Source organism: Onychomys torridus, chromosome 8 (genome assembly GCF_903995425.1).
Source record: "Onychomys torridus chromosome 8, mOncTor1.1, whole genome shotgun sequence".
Classification (NCBI taxonomy): Eukaryota; Metazoa; Chordata; class Mammalia; order Rodentia; family Cricetidae; genus Onychomys; species Onychomys torridus.
The window spans coordinates 101,366,459-101,393,567 of NC_050450.1; the positions used below are offsets into that span (position 1 = coordinate 101,366,459).

Below are 27,109 nucleotides of genomic sequence, written 5' to 3' on the forward strand. Positions count from 1 at the left end.
ATTAATCTGCCTCTCTTTATTGGCTCATTGAGGATGGGTGGCCAGACCCATGGGGCATAGCTTGTTACCCCCACATTTGATAACAGCCTCATGCCTGCCCTCGACAACTCCAAGAACCAGAAGAAAGCTACCAGAAGCCAGACACAAGTAAGAAAATGTCCTATGATGACAGCCCCCTGGACAGGGCTTGCCTGGAGAGTTTTCCTTCTCCTAGTCAGAACAGCAGAGTGAATGGAGGTCACTCTTGTCTAGTAAAGGTGTAAATGTTAAAGAGAAGAGGGATGTGTTAGGGATGCTGCTGGATAATAACCCTCTCTCATAGGAACTCACTCGCTCTGTGAGATCAGCATTAATTAATTCCTCCCCATGGCAGCGCCCCCAAGATCTAATTATCTTGAAGTAGGCCCCATCTCTTATATATTCCACCACCCCAATCCTGTCATCCTGGGGACCAGGATTCTGATACACGAACTCTTACAGGGATCACACTTATATAGCACCCAGACCACAGCAGCCATTTGCCCAGATGGGGCACTCCCAGTCACCACAGGAGAGTTCTGCCACATGGATTTCACATATTAGTTGTTTTTCCACTCTGAAAGGATGACTGTGCCTCAGAATGGATGCTGGCATGTCTTTGTGGCTCCTTTTGCTCCTGATATCAGTGGGCACTAAGAGCTGGGCTTAGGTAAACATGAGACTAAAAGACTTTGTTAACACGTCAGTGTCCTCATGACCCAGCCTAATGGTCACTGTTTTAGAGACATCTCAGTTCCCAACACAGAGCTAAGACTAAAAACACTCCATGTAGCTGACAACACTTGAGTTCCCAGCACTGTGTTTGAACCAGTGTTCCCTGAAACATCACCAAGCCCATCACCTTGTGCTTGTAAAGTGCACAGTAACAAGGACAGAGCAGAGGACAAGCCCGCATCCTCGGGTATTCAGTAGCATGGAAGGCAGTCTCTGCACTTCACATACAGTTTCAGTTTAAAAGCAAACCTCAGGGGCACTAAGCCTTTCCTGGAAGTAGCTCATTATTTAAGTGGGTTCACAAATGTGAGGGCCTGAGGGTTCCATCCTCAGAACCCACGTAAAAAGCCAGGCATAGGTGACTCATGCTTATATTCCCCTTGCTGGTGAGGAAGGAAGGAGAGACAAGAGGCCTTGAAGCTCTCTGGCCAGCCAGCCTAACATACCTGGTGAAGGCCCAAATCAGTGAGAGGCCCTGCCTCAAAGACACACACACACACACACACACACACACACACACACACACACACACACAGAGAGAGAGAGACAGAGACAGAGACAGAGACAGAGACAGAGACTAAGAGGAAAGGGTTGGGGGTCATCCCATACAGAGTACAAAGGAGAAAGAAGCAAATAGCTACTTCAGAATATCTAGACAGATCAGAACATTCTTGGAAGATCTTAAAACCTATTTGACCAGCTAGCATTTCCATTCAACTTGAACCTTCTCTACACTCTCCTTCAACTTGAAACTTCTCAAATACTGAAATTCACATTTTAAGCTTGAAGCAACACTGCTGTTCAAGGGAGAGATACGGGAGTGGAAGAGCTTTGGTGAGCACAGCAGAGACCTGCTCCTCCGATCTTCCCAGTGGTGCCCCGCGATGGGAGTTGGGGGCGTCTTGGAGTCTTTAGGAACTATGAGTTTAATTTCCGTGGTACACCCTGTAAAGAAACTAATTGCTAATTAGTTTAAAGAAAACACCGTGCTTAGAAAATAAAACACGTGTCTGTGTTTAATGTATGGCACTGAGAAGTCCCTGAGGGAGGAGGTGAGTATCTATCTGCCTCAGGGTACTGGTGAAATGAGACACAGATATCTACATGACTTGGCAATGACATTAAGAAGTGTGGCGTGAAGGGAAGGAAAGAAGGAGACACAGGGGAAAGAGTCTCACAGCCCTTCTAGTACTCTCCTAACCAGGCTTTCAGAATGCAGGTTTGGTTTAAAAAAAAAAAAAAAAAAAAAAAAAAAAAAGTCCTGTTCTACTGGTCAAGATGTACAATCAAAACTGGCTTTGGGCAGCCCTCTGCCTTCAGCATGTCAAACCAGCCATGGGGCCTCCTAACAGCAGGCTGGACAGGAAGCCAGGGGGCAGCTCATTAGTTCTCAGAGCGTCGTTTCAATTACATTCTGTTGCTGTGTTTCCTGTCCCCTAGTCTTTCAAAGGCTTTCATCCACCAGCCAGAGCTCAGGGCTGCTTAATCTAATCACTAGCAAAGAAGGGGTCTGACATCTTGGCTAGATAACAAGACCCCTTAGATGCCAGCATAGTCATTATCACTGTCCTCCTCCTCTTCCCTGGACCCAGACAGGTACACGATGCAAAGGCCACACAATGAAGACTCTTCAAGGCACTTGTGTTGGAATGTAAGACCATGTGGAGAAGACCAGCAAGGCAGAGCTGCTAACAGTTTGACACTTAGGTGGTTAATAACTAATAGTCATAATAAGCTGGATGAGGGGCAGATGAAATATTGTCACCAAGGCACTGGGAAAGGTGGCTTCCAAGCTTGGCTTCCTCTCTATGACAAATCTCCTGTCTATCCAGGCTCCTCGCTGATACTCAGTGAATGGCAGGCCTGAGACACACCACTCGGATGTGTTTAATTAGCACTGTCACCTAATGGGCTTCTGCTCTGTAACGCCAGCCCAAAGCAAGGGCCTGGAGGAAACTTTACCCAGATTGAATTTTCCAAAAAGAGGGGAAGAGCCCCGGGGTGACATCTACCCCTGTAGATCTCTACTGGAGGAGAAGAAAATGTCTCTGGAGGGCTTTTCCAATCAGTAGTATCATCAAATGCTGTGGCAGTACAGGGGCAGAAAGATGTCCCCACTGCAGCCCCAGAGCCCTAGAGGATCCTGCAAGGAGACGCCAGTGCTCACAAGTGAGGGCGAGGCTGGGGGATAAGGAGAGAGAGGCAGATCACTGAGACCAAGAGGGTTGCAGCAAGGAAAGAAAAAGTCAAAGAAGTGAGATAGGGAAGCCAAGAGGGATGCAGAAACAGAGGTAACATGAAACAGAACCAGAGGCGAGCAAGAAAAAACTAGTTAACAAAGTCAAGAAGTGCTGGCGGACCTCAGAGAAGAAAGGGGAAAGTTACAGTTACCATGGCAACACCTAGCCAAAAGGCAAGACCACAGAAAGTAGCCAACATCCTCAGTGGCTGCACCTGCTGCTGCACCTGCTGCTCACCTGGGAGACTGGGTAGTAAAGCCTGTAGCCAACTTTCCACCCTCACCCTCCAAGATCCACACCAGGACCCGCCTTCGTTCATCTGCAGACTGTAATGCCACATGGGCCCTTCTCTGGTGTTCTAGAGAGGCACAGCAGGTGTGTTGGCCATAGGCTCCTGGACACTGCCACTCCCACAGATGTCCTTGGCAGGCTTGTGGCTGGGGCATCTCAGAACATAAAATTACTCGATCTCGACTCTCATGCCACACAGAAGAAAACTCCCCAGTAGGGTCCTGGCTTTGGGGACCTTAATTGGACCCTTTCACTGATACAGAGCCCAGACATTGCAGAGACCATCTTAGCACATCGGTTCCCATCCTCTACTCTAAGGCCTTGCTGTAGCTCCTAAGCAAAGGACAAGGGAGGATGAACAGTGTCTGTCTGTATACTAGTGGAGCATGTATTTCTGTTATGGCTGCATACCCTCACTCTGCCTTCTGCTCTTCACACACACAGATGTGTTCTACCACCCAATCCTCCGTGACTTTTCACACCTATTTTATCCTGCATTTGACCTAATCCATATGAGTAGGCCTCTTCAACTTCTACAGGGATTCATTTTCTGCAGAGAAGCCTCATCTTCTACCTTAGTACAGTCCGTTAATTTTGGGTGTGGAGATTCGATTCCTAAATGGCTCATCTCTCAGGGTAGCTCCAAAGCCCTGCAGACACCCTGTGTTGAGTGACTGAAGAGTGCAATTCCACACCCAGAGTTCGCCACAGTTTCCCGTATGAGCAGTCTAGACCAAAGCAATCTCTCATCCAAGCTTTCTGGGCTCTCTGATCATCTTTTATTATTGTTCAAACAAACAAACAGCTCATATTTGAAAAGGACCTACAATAAAATAGGCTTTATTCTACACATGTTATATGTACTAACTTTGTCTATTTTCCTGGAAACTCCAAGGTCAAGCAGCTGCTAGGGGGACCAAGTCATAACCCTATCCCAGCAAGTCAAAACCTCTGACCTATTCTCTGACCTTTTCCAACTGATATCATATGTACACCATGACAACTTTCAGAAATGAGCTCACATGTACCAAAGACCTACAGAGAACACCATACAAGTAACGATAGGGCAAGAATGGCTGCTTTTATCTCTAGCATGTAACATCACACTATAAGCCAAAATCATTGCAATAAAGCAAGAAAAATGTTTTAAATAATAGAATAAAATACAATAAAATTATCCTTCACAGACATGAACAGAAGATCCCTGAAGATATAACAATAAATTTCTTACAACTATCAAATGAGCATATGGTTTTAGGGTACACATGAGTCAGTTGTATTTCTACACACTAGCAATGAGCAATTGAAGTTGGGTGTAGAGACATTACTACCTCATAGACACAAGGGGCACATAGATATAAAACTAACCAAATGTGTAGCTTGTAGATGCTAAAAAACCAGAAAATACAAAAAGAACTCAGAGAAACTTGGAAAAGTAGAGAGAAATACAAGATTCATAAATGAAGAACTCTAGAATATTCTAGAGAGTTCTATTTTCTCTATGTTAATGAAATCAATGGAATCCCAACCAAAATCTCATCAGGAATTTTTTGTGGATCTTGGCAAACTGATTCTAAATTTGTGTGTAATGACAAAGAAAATGGTGTAGTCAAGACAGTTTTGAAAAAGAACAAAACATGAGGACATAAAATAACCTGATTTCAAAAGTATTACAATGCTCCAATAATAGAGAGAGTGTGAATTTGGAGAAAATATGGACACACAAATGACTCAGAATGAAGAATCCAAAAACAGAGCTACATAAATATGAACAAATGGTGCTGGGGAAGTTGAGTGTCTTTATGAGAAAGAAATCCCACCTGATACTGTTTTAAAATGCAGCTGGACTGGCTGGAGAGACGATGGCCCAGTGATGAAGAGTGTATGCTGCCCTTCCAGAGAACAGAGTTCAGTTCCCAGCAGTCATGTCAAGTCACTCACAACACCTGTTACTCTAGATCCAGGGGACTCAATGCCCTCTTCTGGCCTCCATGCACACCTGCACTCATGTGCACATACCCACATTCAGATTCACACACATTACACATCATTAAAAATAAAATAGCTCTAACAAAAAAGCCAGTCAAAATGGATCATAAACCGTGTTAGTTTCTTTCTGTTGCTGTTTCAGAAGCCTCTCCCAAAAGCAACCTAAGGGAAAGGGGTTATTTTAGACCACACTTGCAAGTTGCAATCTATCAGAGTGGAGACAGCAGGGCATCAAGAGCTTAAAACAGGTAGCCATATCGTGTGCTTGTTCAGAGAACAGAGCCATGAATGCATGCATTCCAGTACTCAGTTCACTTTCTCTGCTCAGTCCTGGATCCCCTGCCAAGGGAATGGTGCCCACAGTGGGTGGCTGTTCCTATCTCAATGAATGTAATTAAGACAACCCCCTACAGACATGGCCACAGGCCAACCTAATCTAGTCAATCCCTCATTAAAACTCTTCCCAGGTTGTGTAAAATAAATAAAAACATCACAAAGACCTAAATGTAAAATGTGAAACTTTTAGAAGAAAATATAGAAAATTTTCATGACCATGAGTTAAACAGAAGATTCTTATACATAACACCAAAAGCATAATTTGGAAAAAGAAAAACAAAACCTTGGTAAGCTGGACTTACTTTTTGCAAAAAGCTTGCTTTTTTTCCCCCCAAAGGTGTTCTTCAGAGAATAAACTGGTAAGCTAGAAACCAGGAGAAAAATGAACAGAAAGCACAGGTCTGACAACGGGTTTGTATCCGCAATGCAGATAACGAGCTCTGAGGACTCTGCAGTAAGGACACAAACAAACATTTTTCCTTGTTTATAGGCAAAGACTCTTGAGAGCAAAGATAATATATAGATGGTAAAGGAACACACAAAGAAATGCCAAACAATGCAAGGTATTAGGGAGACACAAATTGAAATCACAAGAGACCACTGGAAGAGCCAAGACGGAAATAGGAAAATGGAAAGTTTCGATTGCCACGGCTGGACAGGACTCAGGAAGTGGAGGTCTAGTGGGAATGATGAACTGGAAAACCACTTTGAAAGACAGTTTGGAGGGCTGCTGTCAAGTCCAGCATACACGCATCACATAACTCCTCAACTCTGCTCTAAAAGAAATGAAAGCTTTTGTTTACACACAAAGCTGTATGTGAATATTTAGAGTGATGTCCCTAAATTACCCAAAACTGGGCACCAAGTCAGATGGCTCTCAGCTGCAGAATGGATAAACAATGTGTGGTATATCCACATACTATGGAATATTATTAAGCCATAAAAGAGGTGACTCTTGTTACTTATGACATCATGAAGTGTTCTCAGACACAGGATGCCAAGTCAAGGCAGTCTGGCTGCAATGGCTGTATGATTCTGCTTAGATAGCAATCTGGAAAGAGCAAAAACCACAGAGCCAAGGGTTAAAGAGGTAGCTAGGGCTGACTACCTATGTGGCCAAGGGGAGTTTGGGAGGATGTTGGGCCTATTTTCTGTCCAATTGTGAAGTGGTTACAGGAGTCACACCAAGCCAGGCACATCACTGACCCCATCTCCAACCCTTTTCCTCAAGGTGGGGCAGCGCCCACCACATTCCAGATGCTAGTACTATGGTGAACTTCACCTGAGTTCAAAACCCAATCTGCACCTCCTTCAGCCCCGTCCATCTCACAGGCTGGAAGCAGCATCAATTTCCTCCCAATCTTAAATAATCAAAAGAAGGTTCTGGTCTGTATGGGGCAAGATACTAACAGTAAGAGGAAAAAGAAAGGTAAAAATCAGAGCTAGGAGTGAATGTGGAGAAAAAAAAAAAAAACCCTAAGGATCCTACATCCTTAAAGGCCAAGGATGTAGCTCAGACATACAGTGCTGGTCTATCTGTATGAGGCCTTGAGTTTGACCATGCTCCCCAGTACTGAAGGCAGGGGAGCAAAAAAGTCCTAAGTACTCAAGCTACCCTGTATTTTGAGTTTAAAGAGCTAAAAGGGAAAAAAAAGGCAACAGCTAAAAAAACAAAACAAAATGTATAGGAAACAACCAAGACAGCTGTTTCTGGGAGCAACCCTCTAAATCTCCCAGTAATAAAAGCCTGGCAGGAATGTCCTGACCCGGCTGGTAGGGCTCTGGCCGCTTCTCAGTTGCTTTGCGAGTGCACATTAAAAACACATTACCCTGTTTAATAGACTTATGAGCTGAAATGAATGTGTCAGGCTCTTATAAATATGATAGAGCCTGCTAACCAAGCAAATGTTAAATTTTGCATAAGGAGACAGTATCCCTAACTCCTCTGTAGCACTTAATGAATACCTCAAGCAGAGCTGCAGGCTTCGAGCTCCAAGACTCTGGACGAATTAAAAGGGGTTTCATTCTATTGCTGTCAGGATGAGCCTCCCCAGGCTCTCTCTCCTTTCTCTCTCTCCCTCACTTGAACCTGACACACATGTCCTCTCCACAAACTGTGCTCCTCAGTCCAGATACGGATGAGCAGAGGATGGGTGGTGCATGTGCCCTGTGGAATGGTGCCCCCACCAAGATACAGCTCTCCCTGGAACCTCAGAATGTGACTTCACTTGGAAACCAGGACTGTGTGTGTGTAGTCGGGTGAGCACCAAAGGGCAAAAAAGATGCAGTCAGGAGGAAACCGAAGATCAACTCCACGAACATTCACTCTAGGGAACTGATCTCAGAGTATGCATGGATGGTGGGGTTACGACAGGAGCGTGAGGACCCCAAAGTAGTCACTGGAAAGTGTCCATCCGCCACGTCAACGTGGCTTCCCCAGAGCTGCAGACTGAGCCCTCCGCTGTAGCTAACTTCCCCAAGCTATATAATCGGGTACCTGTCCAGACCCGAGGCCATATACATCAGGGTAGGATTATATAGAAACAGCTGGGAGAGGTATAAGGTCAGGGGCCAGCCACCCTCCCTGCTCCCTCCTTGTCTGAGGGAACATCAACAGTCCCCAGGCCTGCTCCTGATGCCTCTGGCCAGCAGGCGTAGCAGATCTGATGCAGATGGCAGCCCTTTGGCTCAGAAGACAGCATTCTCCAACACCGAGTTTCCTAGACCTGGATGGCAAGAGGGACTAGAATCTAAAGAATCAGAGTCTAAAAGAAGCCACAAGAAGCATTTCTTCTCACCATGTAGGACTCCTTGAGGCTGTTTCCAAACTAGTTTGTTGCTAAAATGGTGCAATGGTTAATCTCAATTGTCAACTTAATGGCTCTAAGAATCACCATGGAAACAAACTTCCAGGCATTACTGTAATGGCGTTTCTTCATTGGGATAATTGAGTGAGGAAAACCCACCCTAAACGTGGGTGGCACCATTCTATGAGCTAGGGTCACAGGCTGAGATAAAAGGAAAAAAGTAATACAAGCAGCAGCAGCTCCCCCACCAATTATAAATTCAATGTGACCACCTACTTCATGCTGTGCAGCCATGATTTCCCTGCCATGATGGACGTACCCTCCAACTGTCGAGTCAAAATAAGACCTTCCCTGAGTTATTTGTGTTAGGTATTTTTCTGTAGCAATGAGAAAAGTAACAAAGACAGGTTCACTCGGGAATCCCTCCCCACTGTCCAGAATCCTAACACTGCGTATCTTAAGATGAACACTACATGGAGATAGTCTCAGTGAGGTCATTAAGATGTGCCCTAATTCCACAGGGCCCATTACCTCACAAACAAAGGATAGGGCAGTGTTGTGTAGTGAAACACTCCACCTTACAGGGAAACTCCCTAAGTCTGGAAATAAACAACTCAAAATCACTCTAGGAACTCCCTGAAACCAACCAGATTCACTAGGTCCCACCCTCCCTAAGAAGTATATAAGCCAGGAAGAAGCAGAAACCAGCTGAGCTGTCACCAGTAACAGACACTCTGCAACCTATTGAACAGCCTGTAGGTTGTACATTGTGCCCCAGGTTCCCAGCGTTGTGAGCTGTCACCCATGGGGGATGGGCTGAAGCTGTCTTTGACTAATTCTGCTGCTACAAACCCCAGTAAAGCCCACTGGTTCACCAAGTTGGTCTTTGGTAGTATCCATATCTTGGTCTGTTGTCAGTGTCCTATCTGGGATGAGTGGACAGTTGTTCTTCTCCCCAGGAAGAGTATCACATGACAGGCAGACATTCGGAGGAGAAGTCAGCCACTTGCAAGCCAAGAACAGGCCTCTGAAGAAGCTACCCTGCACCTAGACACTTCCATCTGACTTCCTACTCCCAAGGTTGGCAGGGGTAGGGGTAGGGGATAGGGAGGGTATTTCCTCTGTTTCAGCATGCTTTGTCAGGACAGCTCAATCAAGTTCATGGGAATACCACATTGTGTTCTGGTCACACCACAAGAAAAAAAATGTTCCCAAGTCACTGCCTATCTCATAAAAAAGAAAGAAAGAAAGAAAGGAAGAAAGAAAGAAAGAAAGAAAGAAAGAAAGAAAGAAAGAAAGAAAGAAAGGAAAGAGGGCAAGGAAGCAGGCCAAGTGCTTTGGGTTCTGAGCTCACTTGGACCAATTATAACAACACTCTTCAGAAGTTGAAAGAACTTTCAAAGTGCATCATCTGACAACAGTCCCATAAGCAGAGATATATAACTGCCCCACTTGCCTGCATAGAGCCCACTTCAAGAAAGTATATCTGGTCATTTATTGACTTTATTTAACATCCATGGTGATAAAGAGCTCTTGGCTATCATCCTCATCACCATCATCACTACCACCATCATCACTACCACCATCATCACCACCATCATCATCATCACCACCACCATCACCACCACCACCACCACCACCACCATCACCACCACCACCATCATCACCACCATCATCATCATCACCACCACCATCATCACCACCACCATCACCACCACCACCATCATCACCACCACCATCATCACCACCACCATCACCACCACCACCATCATCACCACCATCATCATCATCACCACCACCATCACCACCACCACCATCATCACCACCACCATCACCACCACCACCATCACCACCACCACCATCACCACCACCACCATCATCACCACCATCACCACCACCACCATCACCACCACCACCATCACCACCACCACCATCATCACCACCACCATCACCACCACCACCATCACCACCACCACCATCATCACCACCATCATCATCATCACTACCATCACCACCACCACCATCACCACCACCACCATCATCACCACCATCACCACCACCACCATCACCACCACCACCATCATCACCACCACCATCATCACCACCACCATCACCACCACCATCATCACCATCATCATCATCACCACCACCACCATCACCACCACCACCATCACCACCACTGTAATCATCATCACGACTATCATTATCACCATCATTACCATCTCCATCATCATCATCATCATCACCACCACCACCATCACCACCACCACCACCACCATCACAGCCTTTTGTTTTCAACCTTCTTCAAAAACAAAATGTCCTACCATATTTCATTTTGTTTTCTTTCTTTCCTCATAGCACATTTTAATAACCACCATGCTTTTATTCCCACTTTTTCTTTTTTTTTTTTAAGCTGGGGATCGAACCCAGGGCCTTGTGCTAGAGATGGCTCAGCCATTAAAGGCTAGGCTCACAACCAAAAATATAAGAGTTCGGTTCCCAGCACCCACGGCTATCTCTCCAGCCAAGAAAAAAAGGCTTTGGGTTCAATCCTCACCTCCAAAAAAAATAGTTCCTCTAGGAACTTTGGATATTCCCACTTTTTCACTGAAGAAGTCCAGGTTATAGGCCTGAGCCCAGAAGGGATAGAGGGGGAAAACAACCTTCTCTTAACATAAAGAGGATGATAATTCAAAATGGTTGATGGGAGGAATTGAGGCACAAACATCCAAGACTTAGGACACATCAGAGTCTCAGGGAATCTGAAGTGTGGTCAAAGACATAGCCCTCTGTCTTGGAAAACACTTAGGTCAGGTTGTACAACAAAACCAAAAGTCATGAATCTGATAAGGGGACTGGAAGAGGAGGGCTTGATAGCAGTAGGAGGAATATAAATGGGGGTGGGGGAGTAACCAGAATGTATTATCCACATGTATGAAACTGTCAAAGAACTTAATATAACAAACACAAGCACACAAAAGTTTTGCATATTTTAAGAGGCTAATTAACCCTTTAATGCTATATACAGACCCCCCAGATACATACATACATACATACATACATACATACATACATACATACATACAACTATTCACTAATGTCAAAATGTTCTATGCAAAATTCTTGATAACAACAGAACACTAGAATTAATCTAAATGACTATCAGTCATGCTAGATTATGGGCAGTATAAAATGGGATGGATTCAAGAGTACCCCATACAATAACAAAATTTGGTCAAGTTCAAAATCACAAGATACAGAATAATGGTCCAAGGTGACTATAGCATATGCATAGCAATCCTTCATGGACACACAAGGAGCCAGAAATGGCTTGTGTCTGCAGAAGGGGTTAAACTACAAGTGATTTGAGGTTGGAGATAAAGCCACTCTTTCTTTTTAATCCTTGCCATTACATTTGAATTAGAAGAAAGATAAAAAGGGTAGGTGGGTAGACAGACGGGTAGGTGGTTGCTGGAAAGAGTGAGGAAGAAAAATGGGTTGAGGGATGGAGGAGGGAGGGAGAGAGTAGGAGAGAAAGAGAGAATGATACAGTTTGAAAAGGAACTTCTGGCCATACTACATCCCCAAATACCCCCAGCTTTGAGAATAGCTGATACCATAAACGTTAGGCATGGACAGCCATCAACAGCTAAGTGTCTAATAATGATTTTCCAGCCTGGCTGCTGCTCCCACCCAGGGCAACTGAACTTCCCTCCCAAGCCATGGCTTCTCAGGTTTTTTCCCCTGCTGAACCAATTACAGGCCATGGTAGCAGTGCCACGATCGTTTTTTAAAGGCTGCTGTTTGTCACTAAATGCCCATTAAGCTGGCCTCCTTGCTACAGTTACAGCAAGCTGAAGAACAAGTCCAGATGGCATCAAGAGTGCCCCTTCAGGCTTGGTCTGCAGGAGGTCGGGCAGCAAATAAGCATTATCAGTTTGAGAGTCTGCAGAGGCCTGACACCCACAGGCGCCTCCAGGTGAGACGAGATGGCAAAGAGCAAACCGTCTTTGAGGGCTGCATCCGGGCCTGTTCAGAACAGTTAGCAACCACTACAAAGATTTCCTGGCAACCTGGTAACAGGCGGTGGGAACCTTGTGTTCAGTGGCAGGTAAAGGACAGCAGCTCCGGCCACACAGCCCCACCAGTGAACACCGGTTGCCTGAGAACATGCAGAAATCTCCCAAGGCTCCCTGGAAAAGGTCCACTGAAGAGCTAGGAAGATAACTCAGTCCATAAAGCGCTTGCCTTTCAAGCATGAGGTCCTGAGTTCAAGCCCCAGAACCTACTTACGCTAAAAAAAAAAAAAAAGCTGGACACGATGGTATGTGCTTGCAATCCCAACGTAAGGAGACAGAGAGAGGCAGATCCCTGGGATTCTGTGGCCAGCCTGTCTAGTCAACTTGGCAAGTTCCGGTTCAGTAAGACAACCACTCTCTGTTCTCAAAACAGACAGACAGAAAGGTACAGAGTACCTGAGGAATAATGGCAAACGTTGTCCTATGGTTTCCATAACACCTGCATCCATATCCCATTGTGTGTGTGTGTGTGTGTGTGTGTGTGTGTGTGTGTGTGTGTGTGTGTGTATCAGTATTCACACTGTTTGTTGACAGCCACCCAGAACCCCTAACTCCTTTGTTTAAAAGACAAGTAAAGCTAGGCCAACTTTTCTATCCTCCAGAAACAATGAGTTAGTGCTGCAGCATCCTCACAAGGGCACACAGGAGTTACGCAAAGAAAAATTACTAGTGAGAACTCACAGAGCGATCTGTGTGCCTATGAGCTCAGGACTCGGCACACACACACACACACACACACACACAAAGACAAGTCTGGTGGAAGATAGCCCTTGACTACAATCCTGTGGGAGAGAATGGCAGCTAGGCCTCGATCATTAAGACTGAGAATGAATGAGATGTGCAATGGGTGACAGAGGGCAGCTGTGGCGACCCTCTACAGCTTGAGATCCTATTAGATGAATTTTATCTCCTGCTCATATCCAAGCTGGGAAGTTGTGGGAGGCAGAGAAGGTCAACCAGAGAGAAGGCATCCAAGGTTTTCCCTGGAGAATGCATTCAGAGCAGAGTCTGAACAGAAACTACAGCGCTTGAGAGCTGTGCAGGGCAGAATCCAGGCTCAGACTGAACCCCTCTGAGATTCAGGAAGTGTTAGCTGATTTCTTTGGAGAGACCCTTCCCTCTAACTCCACAGAAATGATGCCACTCTGCTGCCATTGTCTTTAAAGTGTCTGGCTGGCTCCACAGAGCTTGCTGCACTCTTTCCCCAGATGAATCAGAAGGTCAATATCTCACAAATGAAAAGGGCACTTGGGGTTCACTAGGGATGGGGAGATGGAGGGACCGATGCTCATCCTTTCTAACTTAAATCAGCAACATCCCATTCAGAGTGACCGCTGTCCATTCATCCAAGTCGGAAATAGCAACAAAGCTGTTCGGGCCACCTGTACAATGGACAAGAGTTCGCACGAGCAAACGAGAGAAACAATGGGGCATGGGCAGAGCACCACGGTGAGCAGTCAGGTGAGCAGCCTGGAAGAACAGAGTGCCAGCGTTCCCTCCTCTCCTAGCACCAGCCCCACGTCCGGACCCTCCCCCTGGCCCAGCTCAGCATCTGAAGCAGAAGGCTTGCCTGCAAGAAACCCAGGGCTACCTATCCGGATGGAAAGTTCCCTCTCGGGGAAGAGCAGTGTGGCTGGGCCCTCAGGATCAGACTTCTTCGTCAGTGCAGGACCCAAATTCAGGGCCAGGGCCTTCTGGGGATCTTCCGCAGCACCCTGAAACAAGAAGCAGAACTGTCACTACAGCTTCCATGGCCTTGGGACTCCAGACTCTCAGGACCCACAGATGTCTGGACACAGGACCCATGCCCTGCTAAGAATACCAAGGGCTGAGTACCTGCCATGACCCAGTTCTCACAGGCTGGATCGTGTGGAGAGCGACCAGCTTTGGGGCTAGATGACTTTTCAGGTTCCAAAACCCAAGATCTAAGGAGTTGACATTGATCCTCTAAATGCCAATCCCCCCAACACACACACACACACACACACACAGACACACACACACACACACACACACACACAGATGAGATACATACACACAGTGAGGTGTGGGGAATTTATCACTGCTGGACATGGAACACAACAGACTTCAACCATGACCCATTAAAATAAGCCCGTGGAGCCACTCACCCCTCACCCATCCCACATGTAGCTGCCTTTGCTGGTCACTGTGACAGAATTCCAGATAAACCACCTGTGAGACAAACAGCTAATGTTGTTGACTATTTCAAATGATCTGTCTATGATGTCGGGGAAGGCACTACAGACAGAACGATGCGGTTCCCCTCACAGCAGCCAGCAGCAAAGGAAGGAGACGGGCCCATACTTCTCCGCCTTCCTCCTTTTTTTTTCACTTACTCCATCTAGTCCCTAAGGTGAGAAGATGGTCCAGCCCACATATAGAAGGGATCTTCCTACCCCAGGCAATCTTCTCTCAAAAACATCCTCACAGACACTCCCACAAGTAAGCCTCACCATCAGTTACTAGGAATCCAGTCAACCATGAAGATCAACCATCATAAGGCCACTGCTTGCCAACCCTTGGACACCTCACATTAAGTCACAGCATTCTACTTCTACAATGCAAAAGGGCCATGTCCACCTCACAAAACAAGATGAATTCTATCCTCTAAAAGTCTCGGTCTCAGCATCACTCAAAAGTCCAAGATCAAAGTCTCTTCTGACACCTAAGGCAACTCACAGCTGTGAATTCCCAGAAAATCAAAATGTAAGGTCCATGCTTCCCATCTACAAAAGCACAGAGCAAGGATTCCTACTTCAAAATGGAGAAATGGGAGAATAGCAAGGACAGACTGAAACCTAGCAGGAAAAAAAAAATTAGACCCCACAGCTCCACACCTAGTGTCCAGGGTACACATTCTCACAGATTTACACATCAGCTTCCCAGGAAATCCTCACAGTGAGTCTGGTTCTAGTATATACAAGCTGGTCTTTAAAGCACCCTTAAAGATCTGGGTGTTATGGGATATTTATACACTGTGAAGATGTATTGCTATGATTAGTGTAATAAAAAACTGAATGGTTAATAACTAGGCAGAAGAGATAGACAGGACACTTCTGGGGCAGAGAGAGAAGACTGGAAAAAAGAAGAGGAGTCCCCAGCCAGATGCTGAGGAAACAGGATGTGCAGGCAACTGAGCCATGTAAAAGAACACAGATTGAAAGATATGGGTCAATTTAAGCTATAAGAACTTGCTAGAAACAAGCCTAAGCTAAGACTTAATAATTCATAGTAAGTCTCCATGTTGTTTGGTGTTAGCTGGCAGTCCAAAGAAAAGTCCGTCTACATCTGCGTCAAAGCCTCTACAGCACTGCTGCTCTTGTATTCCATATGCCTGCTAAACCAAACGCTAAAGAGACCATGTCCAAGTCTGCCACCATGTTAAATAGCCAAACCAGATTTGACCAGAGCTATAAATGTAAGTGCCTGGGTGGAGGAATCTGAGAAAACAATTCCTTAGATAGTCCTGTGTAAGCAAGACATTCTATTCATGCGCACACACACACACACACACACACACACACACACACACACACATCCTTCAGGAGTTTGTGGATTTATACTTTGGAGTATGCTGTGAGTGGGGTCTAGCCCAGCATCCAATTGTCTCAGTGCAAAGTGTCTCGCTTTTCTTTAACATAACTAATCTCTTTACAAACTAGACCTTCTTTGCCCACAACTTTCAACTTATTCTTTTTCTAGTCAGCCTTCATATTTTCAAATCTTTCTGCCCTGCTTTTCTGCTCACAATTCTCACTATAAACATGACTTAAAAAAGCCAGCAATAACCATCCCACCACCTAAACATTATGCTATCTGTGAAACTCCTCTGCCAAGTTAATTTATTCCTTACTTTCTTTTTTTATTATTTTTAATTGTCTGTGTGTGTGTGTGTGGTAAGTGAGTGCAGATGCCTACAAAGGCCACAGACATTGTATACCCATGGAGCTGGAGTTACAGATGGTTATGAGTGGGTGTTGGGAATCAAAATCAGGTCCTCTGCAAGAGCAGTGTGTGCACTCTTAACCAGTGAGCTATCTCTCTAGCCCCATCTACTACTTTAAAATCAGCCTTCCACAAAGTTTTAGGACACAAGTAAATGTAGACAAAAGTCTTTGCTAGGACATGACATGCATGGTCTGTAGTCCCATGCTCAGTAGAGTGATTCTCCCCATCAGGAACCAGATGAGCACATTCTTTACTGCGTTTTTAGGGGATTCTGGGCTCCCGAGCTTCCAGCAGAATCAACCACTAAGTTCTGCTTACAGCTTCTAGGGCATCTATGGCCTACATCTCTAAATGCTCCCATACAGCTCCCACACACCAGTTCCAAAGGCTTGAGAAATATATGATCAGGGTAGATCATGCCAATCCCCCAATCGTGGTACCAACTTTCTGTATTTGTTACTTCTCTATCACCATTAAAAGAAAAAAAAAGAAAAAGAAAAAAACCTCCTGGCAGAAGAACAGAGGAGGAAAAGGCATTTGTTTTGTCTCACAGTTTTGGAGGCTTTCAGTCCTTCACAGTGGGGAAGGCACAGCATCGGACAACAGTTCAGAGAACGGAAGTCCAAGAAGCCAAGAAAGACATACAAACTAAAGCTTTCCTTGAGAACATTTCTTTCAGGAAAGAATTTCAGAAAAGGTGTGCCACGTTGTACCTTACACACACACACACACACACACACACACACACACACACACACACACCTTGTTTTCTCATGGCCAGGATGATCAAGGACAAAAGGAAACTCTAAAGACTCCGATATTTTATTTCATCATTTCTTTCTAATTAAATGTTAAACATGAACACTTCAGGGTGTCTCACTTTTTTTTTTTCATGCATCTATAGTTTCTTAACTCTTTATACATCAAACTTCTATGGAGTACTTTAACAAGAGTACCAATGCCTCATTTAATCTTGTTTGAAAATGGGGGAGGCAGAACCCCCATCTCTGTTTTACCAGTCCCACACAGTCCCCAGCTTCTATGCTGAATCCTGGAATCCCCCTCTGTCACACTGAGTGGCATCTGGCTCTTGGCATCATGGTCAAGGCTGGCACCACAGATGGACAGAATCCTGGGTAGATGAGAAACTCCGAGCAAGACAGTCTACACCTCTGCAGAAGGCCCCTTCAACTACTTTCGGGTGACAGCTGGTGTCTGCGTGATGAGCCGTGGGCCACAGAGTCGCAGCTCTTTGTTTGTTTATGTGCTTTAATTATTTCTAATTCTACATCCCCCGCTGCTATCTGACAGATCACTGCAGCAATAAAGGCATGCCTCACTATGAAAGGGTAACAGCTGACGGCCCTTCCTTTGTCTTCCTGCTTTGATGATGTGATCGAAGAAGAACTGGAAGAAAGATGGAGGTGGGGAGGAGATCGCTTCATTACAGGGGAAATGCCATTGCATTCGTGTGCACCATGCTGAGGCTGAGGCCGCTCATCCCACTGAAGCCCTCCAGGAAGGCACAACTTGGAGACAATCAGGTTGATTTAGGACAATGGTTTTTAACAGGGTGATTTTAGTCTCCCCTCCCAAGACCTTGGAACACTGAGAAATCAGCATCTTTGGCTGTTCCAGTGGGCATGTGGGTGGCTTTTCTGGTGTTTCTCAATAGCCAATCATGTATGGGACAGCCTCAGAGCAAAAGACAATCAAATGACATCATCACTAATGTGGAGAAGCCCTGCTTTTAAAAGATTTAGGCTGACCTGGACCTCACAGCTCCCTGTGCTATTACAGGCTAATGCTGGGAACTCTGAGCTCTTGTTACTACCAAGAAGAGAATTCTGTCACTTTCTGGGATGACTGCTGCCTGCCTGCCCTCACGATTCAATACATTTTTAATTAAGCATCAACTGTCTACCAGAGCTCTGCAGCTCCGAGAGATATAAAAGAGCCAATTCCCATTCTGCACGAACCATCCCTTCTCCTTTGAGAGTCCATAACAAACAATCAATGACAGATTGAACAATTAGAGACCTGAACAGTGACAATGTTTGGAAGAAAGGGACTGGGAAGGTGGCTCAGTGGGTCGAGTGCTTACCCTGTAAGCATGAGGACCTGAGTTTGGACCCTAAGCACCCAAGTAAGGGCCAGGCAGGGTTGTGGTGCCTGTGACCCAGCTCTGAGGAGCTAGAGACAATCAGATCCCTGGAGCTCACTGGTTAACCAGCTTAGAGAACTAAGGAGTCCCAGCTTCAATGAAAACAAGACAGAGAATGGTCAAGGAAGACATCTGGCATCAACCTCTAGCCTCCACATGTATGTGCATACATATGTGTTTTTCACCCATACATGTACACACACATATACCACACACACAAAAAAAAAAAAATGAGTAAATGCACAAAACAAATGAAAAATATGCCACAGCCATGGGTTATAGCCACCCTTGTTCCCAGTATTGTGACAGATATGTTCAGTGATTCACATAAGCTTTGCCATGATTAAACATGGAGGGGTGTGTGATCCTTGGGTCACAGTGTAGACAGTGGCCTCTCTGCAAAGATGGCATTTAAGAAAAAAGAAAAAAAAACCTATTATGGCATCCCCTTAGCGCTCAGATCTTTCTACCTCTTCCCATCAAGCCAGATCTGGCGACTGTGTTGCTTCATATCCATGTTTTCGGGAGTGGGAGGACGTACACTGAAGAGTCTACCCCAACTTCACTCAGAAGCCGCCCTTCTAGGGCCAGCAAGATGGTGTAAAGCAGCAGTTCTCAACCTCCCTAATCCTGTGGCCCTTTAATACAGTTCCTCGTGTTGTGGTGACCCCCAACCATAGAATTCTTTCCATTGCTACTTCACAACTGTAACTTTGCTGCTGTTGTGAATCAGAATGTAAATACCTGTGTTTTCCAATGGTCTTAGGCGACTCCTGTGAAAGGGTGGTTTGACCCCCAAGGTGTTTCAACCTACAGGCTGAGAACCACTGGCTTAGAGGTTCTAAGCCTGAAGACCTGAGTTTGATCCCCAGGTTCCACAGCAGTAGGAGAGAGCAGTCTCCTTAGAGTTGTCCTCCATGTGTTTCCCTTTGCATGTGCATCCCTGTCCCTGTGCGTGCTCACGCGCTCTCTCTCTCTCTCTCTCTCTCTCTCTCTCTCTCTCTCTCTCTCTCTTCCCTCTCTCCATCTCTCTCCACCTTTCTGATTCTCTCACACACAGCTAAGTAAACATTTTTAAAAATGAGACTACCTCCCTTTTTAGATATCATTTATCTTATTTTATGAGTGTGTTTTGGCTACATGCATTTATGTTTGCATATCACGTGAACTCCTGGTTCCCAAAGAGGTCAGAAGAGAGCATAATTCCTCTGGAACTGGAGTTATGGATGGTTGTGAGCCACCATGTGGGTGCTGGGAACTGGACTCTGGTCCTCTGCAAGAGTAACAAGTGTTATTAACCACTGAGCCATCTCTCCAGCTCCAACAGACTTCCCTTTCAAAAAGCTGGAGCAGGACTGAGCTATCTCACCTGTGTCCATGCCCACCTGTCCCCCCACCATCAACGTGCTTGATCACACATTTACCCTTCAGAAGGGTGAGGCCTTGTGTCTACTGCAGCATATTAACCATAGCTAAGATACGCCTGTCGATATAAGAACGGGAGGAGAAAATGTGATGTAGGTACAATTTGACCACAATGGGGAACAAAATGCTATCACTTACAGCAAGGCGGACGAGAGCAGAGGGCTCAGGTTAGGTGAGATCATCCAGACCCACAGAATGGCAAGCACCACAGGCTCTCTCTCGTAGACACTAGACAGTCAGCCCGAGACATACAACAGTGCTTTCTAGGGGTTGGAAAGAGTGTGAGAGTAGGGAGTATAGAGAAGAGAAGCTAGACTTGACCTATACCTGTTACATGCATGGATGGAATATGGACAACTGGCGAGTATTAACTTAAAAGAAAAAGACAGGTGGACCCAGGTATGCAAGTATCTCAGAGGGGTACCTGGGATGGTACCCCTTCTCCTATACCTCCACACCAGCAACCCCTTCATTGTCTCCACCCTTAGGCAGCAGCATCAGGGCTCCTTTCTCACTTGCTGATGGCATTCCCAACACTCTTCTCCTTCTGCTCTCAGACTCTGATGAGGAATATGCAGGACTATGACCCCACACCCACCACCCACACCCACACCCACACCCACACCCCCACACCCTTCCAGGAACAGCTCCCAACTGGTCACATGATCTCTGCTTTGGTGGCTTCCTCATGATGCCCCCAGCATCGAGGGAAGGGGTCAGAAGGCATCTCCAGGCACAAGGTGGCTCTTGACCTGGGCTGACAACGTTGCTGCTTTGGGGAACCCTGCCTTGCTGTGTCCAGGGGACAGTGAAAGAGTTCTGTGTACAGAGGCCCTCCATAAACACAGCCTCAGCCTGTGCAGGAGGCATCAGGGATGGAGAGCAAAAGGCCTTCCTGCCTTTCTCATGATGCTGTGCTGGCCATCTTCCTTCCATTTCCAGGGCTAACACATTCGAATCTCCACAACGATTTTCCTTTCGCATTCCCTCCTTAGAACCTGGTAGCCCTGTAATATGGGCAAAGGGAGCATATATCTCTCCAGGACACACATGTGACTGGTGCCAGCTGTTCCTGACTTTCTGCCACAGCCCTGAGAGTGCCTGGCTGATGATTAGAGGGTGAGTCACCTTCCTCCCCATCCCCACCACAAGGGCTCAGGTTTGCCGTGTCACCTCACCGCTTCCAAATGGCAATGTGCAAAATAGGAGGCTCCTTCCTCAGCTACAAGAAGAATGTTCCACTTCCTTCCCACGCCCCTCCGACCTCTTGCCCTGCCCTTCCTCCCCCATTTCCACCCACGACTCCTAACCCAACTCCATACAGAAAGTCAGGAGTGGGCTGCTGGATGTAGGAGGCAACACCCCATCCATGGCTCCGGAACTGGAAATCTCCATGCTCGTGCAGCAGAATTACAATTATTACTGTTATTATTACTTTTACCATGTGTGGTTTGAGGCCAGTGTCTGGCCCACAATACACAAGATGGTTTCCACCCACTCCTGCAAAGTGGCAGGAGCTGGGATGAACAGCATTTTCCAAAAGAAATACAGAGAAAATATAAATAAGGGGAAGGAGAGATGAAAGGAGGGTGGGAGGGGAGGGTACAGGGGCAAGGACAGTGATTCTGCACGTGCCTCACATGAACACGACAAGACTCAGGACGCAGTATGCACACCCAGAACCTACGGCCGATTCTGTTCACCTTGGTTTGCTGTCCCCATGTGAGGAAGAAACTGCCCAGAACTACTCACATACATACACCCCAAACAAATCAATATGGCTAGGGAGATGGCTCCACGGATAAAGAGCTTGATATATAAACCTGATGACCTGAGTTTGGATATCAGCACCCATGGAAAAGCAGACACAGCAGTGCGTACATCCGAAATCCCTGCACTCCCACAGGAAGATGGGAAGCAGAAAACAAGATCTCCAGGCACTTCTTGCCCAGCTCCCTGGACTCATGCAGTAATGAACAAGATGTTATCTCAAACAAGGGGGGAGGTAAAATCAGCCTCCTATGGTGCGTGTGCACATGCACACATACACACCAGAGAGTATTATGGAAGGGACACACCCACCCTCAGGCAGCAGCTTCCAGGGCTCCTTTCTCACTTGCTGATGGAATTCCCAATCTTCACATTCCACCCTCAGACACTGTTTTATCCTCGCTTGTATGGAGGATAAAACAGCGAACTAAGTGCAAAATACAGCTACATAAATGGTAGTGGGTACCCCATCCCTGAAGGCCCTGCCATCTTCCAAACTCACTATAGACAGTCAAACACATATACCTCAGGTCCAAATAGTGACCTTCACTGTGCTTCCCGTCATCTGCTCTCTTTTTCTTCCCTGCTATCACATCCCAAAGCTACCAACAACAGCATCCAGGGAGAAAAACCTGCTGGCCAGGCTCTCATGCTGGCAGCCCATGGATCTGACCTTCCCACGCCCACATATACCAGCCATCATGCTCATAGGGTTTGGGGTGGAGAATCCTTGGCTTTATCTCCAGTGTCTTACAATCTAGACTCTGTGGGCTGTGAGCATCCAAGGCTCCTAGAACAAAGACTCTTCAAGTAATGTCTATGAAGAGGTCAAAACTCCCTGGGGAAGAATCAAGAGAAAGGTCAGGAAATTAATTGGCGCCCCCTGGGGGACATTACACCAGGTGAGAAGGGAGCAGGAAACTCTGTCATCAGGGATTCAGCCTGGATGAGGAAGGGTCCACACCTGAGCTTACTTTTGTCCCTGCCCGCCTCTACCTCCTGCCATCCCCACTTAACCCAGACATACAAGGTGACATGTTGAATAATTGATGCTGTTTTTATGGCTGAGAAGTTGCCATAAAAATGACACTGATAACATAATCTTAAATTATTCCACATAATGGAAAAAAAATTAAATGTCGCCCTTGATCACCAGCTCGAATATGAATAACGTTTACATAATGAATGACTTTCTCTTGAAGGGAGCCCAGCATGGCCTTCTGCCCAGGGCCAGATCAGCTCGGAATGAGGAATAGTCATCTCAAAACAAACGAGGACACTGCATGGAACAGACACAGGGGCTTGGGGTACAGTCCTACCTCAGGCCCTAAGACTGATATCACTGATGTCCCCCTTACCTCAAGTTACCAGATGCTCGGGGACTGTGGGGTCATAGAGATGAAAATGACAATTATGAGATTCTAGTGACTTGTAAAGTACAACCCTCTCAGCTTTTCCAGGACACAGTCTTTCATCTCTAACTCAGCCTCAGTCCCTCGTTCTTATGGCAACAAGGATGTTATCCAATGAACAGTCAGCAAGGCAGGGTCACAGCTCCAAGCTCTTGTATTCTTCTGAGAAGCCTTTGTGGATGCACCCAGCCTCCTCTGGTCCAATGTGCCCCTCTGTCCTCCCCTGACATATGCATGCTTCAGCCATCTGTTGACCAAAATGAAAACGTACCATGTTCTGTGGCCTTGCTATAACCACGAGGCTCTTCAAGCGGGCACTATATATCCCATGTGCTGTGGCCCTGCTATAACCACAAGGCTTTTCAAGTGGGCACTATATACCCCATGTGTTGCTTTCAGCCCCCCCCCCCCACACACACACACACTGCTCAACATACAGGTAACTCGAGGGAATTAACTATACAATGAAATCTCCAAACAAATAACACTATCTACACTACAGAGAAGGAAGATATGGGCGGACATCTGTGGATGGAAAGGGGAAAAGTCTCAAATGCACCTTGGCTCGCTGTTTGATCACAAGGGCGGGAATCCCCACATCCCAGTTTCCATGCTAGAGACCATCATGAGCAACCACCAATGTGAGGCCCAAAACCTCAAGAGGATGTGCAAGCTGGAACTCTCCACCCAAAATGCCTCACTCTGCTCCACCTCCTGCCAGAAACAGGACTGGCAATCCATCCTGTTCCCTGCTCAGGTGATCTCTTCCCACCTGGACACCAAGCATCCTCCAAGGCCACATCTCTTTGTTTCCTCCCACCTGTGGATGACCTGGTCTTCAAGTTCCACGTGGAAGCCATCCATTACTGACTTCTGGTTATACTTAAGCTATGTAAATGTGTGATGACTGTTTTTGTGTGAGACAAAGCTTTCTCCTATTTCGGATGCCAATCAATTACTATTCATACATCAAGCCTATTTAATCACATCAAACAGATTTCAAAATATGGCAGTGTTCTACAAAGGTGTAGCTCTGAGAGGATATGTAGGGATAGCCAAGAGGCATCCTAGGTAGGCGACTTTTGGCTTTGATTCCAAAGAGCTGGATGTCCTGCTTGTGTGGATGACAGAGAGACAGGGTAGGGAAGCTTTCCAAATCAGTATGCTATTTCTTTTTGTTCAAAATGTGGTTTTCCTTAAAGCAATAAAGATAGAATAAAGTAATTTGCTTTCTGCTCTCCACTCACTGATGACTTGATGGCTGTCAGCTAATGCCAGCCCTCATCCTACATAGCACTAAATTGCTTCCCTGTAGGCCAGTGAGTCCTTCTGGTCCTTCTTAGGCAATGCTTTTCTATCTGACAAAAGAACCTCAGATCTATGGTTCTTTTTTTTTTTAAAAAAAAGCATGTGTTTCAGGTACCTGTTGCTAAGGTAACAACCCCAACCCCAACTATTGGTTTTAAACCACCATCAGTTATTACTGTTCTACAGTCCATTAGGCTCTGATGCTGGTGTAGTGGGTCTCACTCATGCTTCTACCCAGCTAGTGGCTCACCAAGGGATGACACACACGTCTGGACTGGCTACCTACTGGCTGTGAATCACTGACTCCTCTCTGTGAGACTGCTTATCCTCCATGCAGGTAGGCTGGGTTGGTTTGTGGTAAACTTGAAACTGGACTCCAGTGTTAAGGAGCTTTCAAATCTCAGCTTGAATCAAATTTGCTATCATCCCATGGACCAAACCAAGCCAGAGCATCCTGACTGTGCAGAAGCATGACCAATCTGTGGTGCTCTTTATCAGAAGCACACGCAGTGTTGTGGACTCAGAGGATCAGTGTCATCTGGGAGGAGTCTGTGGCACCTTTGCCATCCATGGCATATGCACAGGCAGAGGGAATATGCCCTGCAACATGAGAACCTAGCCCCGGGCCCTTGACAGCTCCCTCTGGATCTAGACTATAGATAACTGCTCCAGCCTAAACCCACAAGCTCAGTCTCTTCCACCTAAAACAGGACACATTCTCAGAGGTCTGCAAGTTTCAGTTTTTTTATGTTATATTTTTTATTACATGATATTCTGAAGAAATGCCAGTGTTAACCACCCCACTGCTGGATTTTTGGGGGCCTCATTTGCATATGCATGTCTGGGTGAATGGGTTACAGTGCTGTGACTGGATCTGTCTGTGGAGAGAAGACAGGGCAAGCATAAAGGTCAGCTCCACAGAAGAACACTGTCTGAGCCCAGAGTGGGCCACTTACTCCACACAGCCCCGGGGCCCAGAGAGATGGCAGGAGTCTCCACAAGGTTCTAGAACTTCATTGTGTGAGCTGATTCCACTCAGCACCTTCATGGGATAGAGCTGTCAGGACCCCTGGGAGCTGATCATGGAAGCCAGTACCACTGACACCTTGCAGCTAGTGGTTAATATTAAGCATGAAAAAAAAAAAAAACATGTTGTTTGATTTGATTGATTTGTATTTTCCTTTTTTTTCATTTTGTGACAGTTGACAAGCCAAATCATGAGCCCAACTCATACTTAGTTTTGTACATGTGCATGTTTATGCTTATAAATACACACACACACACACTTATACTGACCTTGAGATGTATTGATTTTATTTGATGCACAAACATAATAGTCAAACAGGAAAAACACTGTCTTATACCTTGGAACAACTAGCCGCCCTCCCTTCTTCCCCATTTATCCTGCCACTCAAAATACAGGATTTCCTACCTCAGAATTACATACTAATACAGTGGCCCAGTCACTGGCTTATAGTACTCTAGAACAGTGACCTGTTTACATTATCACTCTCTGGGCTTCTGAGACCTCATGCACATCTGTGTGTGTGGACAAAAACAAAACAAAACAAAACAAAACAAAACTCCTAAGGAGAGTCTGTCCTTGCCCATGAGTTCTCAGAGTTCCCTGTTTCATAGGCTGCTCTGAGAGAACAGACGCTATAGATATATACATGTAGGAAAATCTATACACAAGAAGGCAAGGGCTCCATGAAATGTCACAGCAAAGAAGACAGGTTTTGTTTAATCATACATCATTTAGTCATATATAAACGTATCAGTACTCAGCACATGAAGTCATAGGAAGCAGGGCTCTGAGCAATTCCAACCCAGGCTCATTATCATGCACTGAACCTGTTTCTATTTCATGGAGGAGGGAAAAGGTAGTTCACAGCCTCGATCCCAAATCTTACCACTTTTGCAAGCAAAGGTCTATGTTCACCTTGTGTGGAGACAGTTCAGTAGAACTTGTCAAACAGGTTTGTATGCATAACCCTTCTAGCTATACTAGATGAAGATTAAAAAAGAAAGTAACTACTTGATTAAAAAATCAGCCTCAAATTAAAGAAATAAGGATAGAAATGGATAAGATAAGCCATTGTCAAAGCAGTGCAGAGAAGAAAGGGCAAAGTCCAGTTTACCACCAATCTCTATAGCTCTTACAATAACTAATGACATCCATTGAAGCCAGAAGAAGAAAGGCTGACCACACCTGTCCAAGAGCCAGCCCCAGCCAGTCACAACCCACAGCGGATGACTGCCCAGGAGACCAGAGCCCTCATCTCAGCTGGGGAGCCATGTCCAGAGGTGTGGAACAGAGAAGATGGATAGGGCTAGAAACAGGCTTGGCATGGATCCCGAGTTAAAGAGTTAGTGAAATGGAGCTGCCTGCACCAATTCTCATCTGTAAACACTTGGCTTCTTATACACTTTCTCTTATTTTTGTCTGAGACTGACAGTGAGGCAAGTGGACCGGAAGCATTAAGATCTGGGGTCATTTCCCTCCCCTTGTTAGGAAGAAAGTTTGCATTTCAAACCCTGGTATCTCCATAGCCGTATCTGGAGA

At 45.9% G+C, this 27,109-nt stretch overlaps 1 protein-coding gene across 3 annotated transcripts in view; it reads right to left on the minus strand.

Annotated features, from left to right (window-relative positions):
• The window catches only part of Slc39a11 (solute carrier family 39 member 11), a 410,909-nt gene that overhangs the window by 224,620 nt on the left and 159,180 nt on the right, over positions 1-27,109 (minus strand). For 2 of the 3 annotated variants that reach the window (XM_036196367.1, XM_036196366.1), the window contains exon 5: positions 14,066-14,210. In XM_036196367.1, coding sequence (XP_036052260.1) covers positions 14,066-14,210 — 145 coding nt within the window. The remainder of the gene's footprint in view (positions 1-14,065; positions 14,211-27,109) is intronic. The other variant, XM_036196368.1, reaches the window with a different exon arrangement.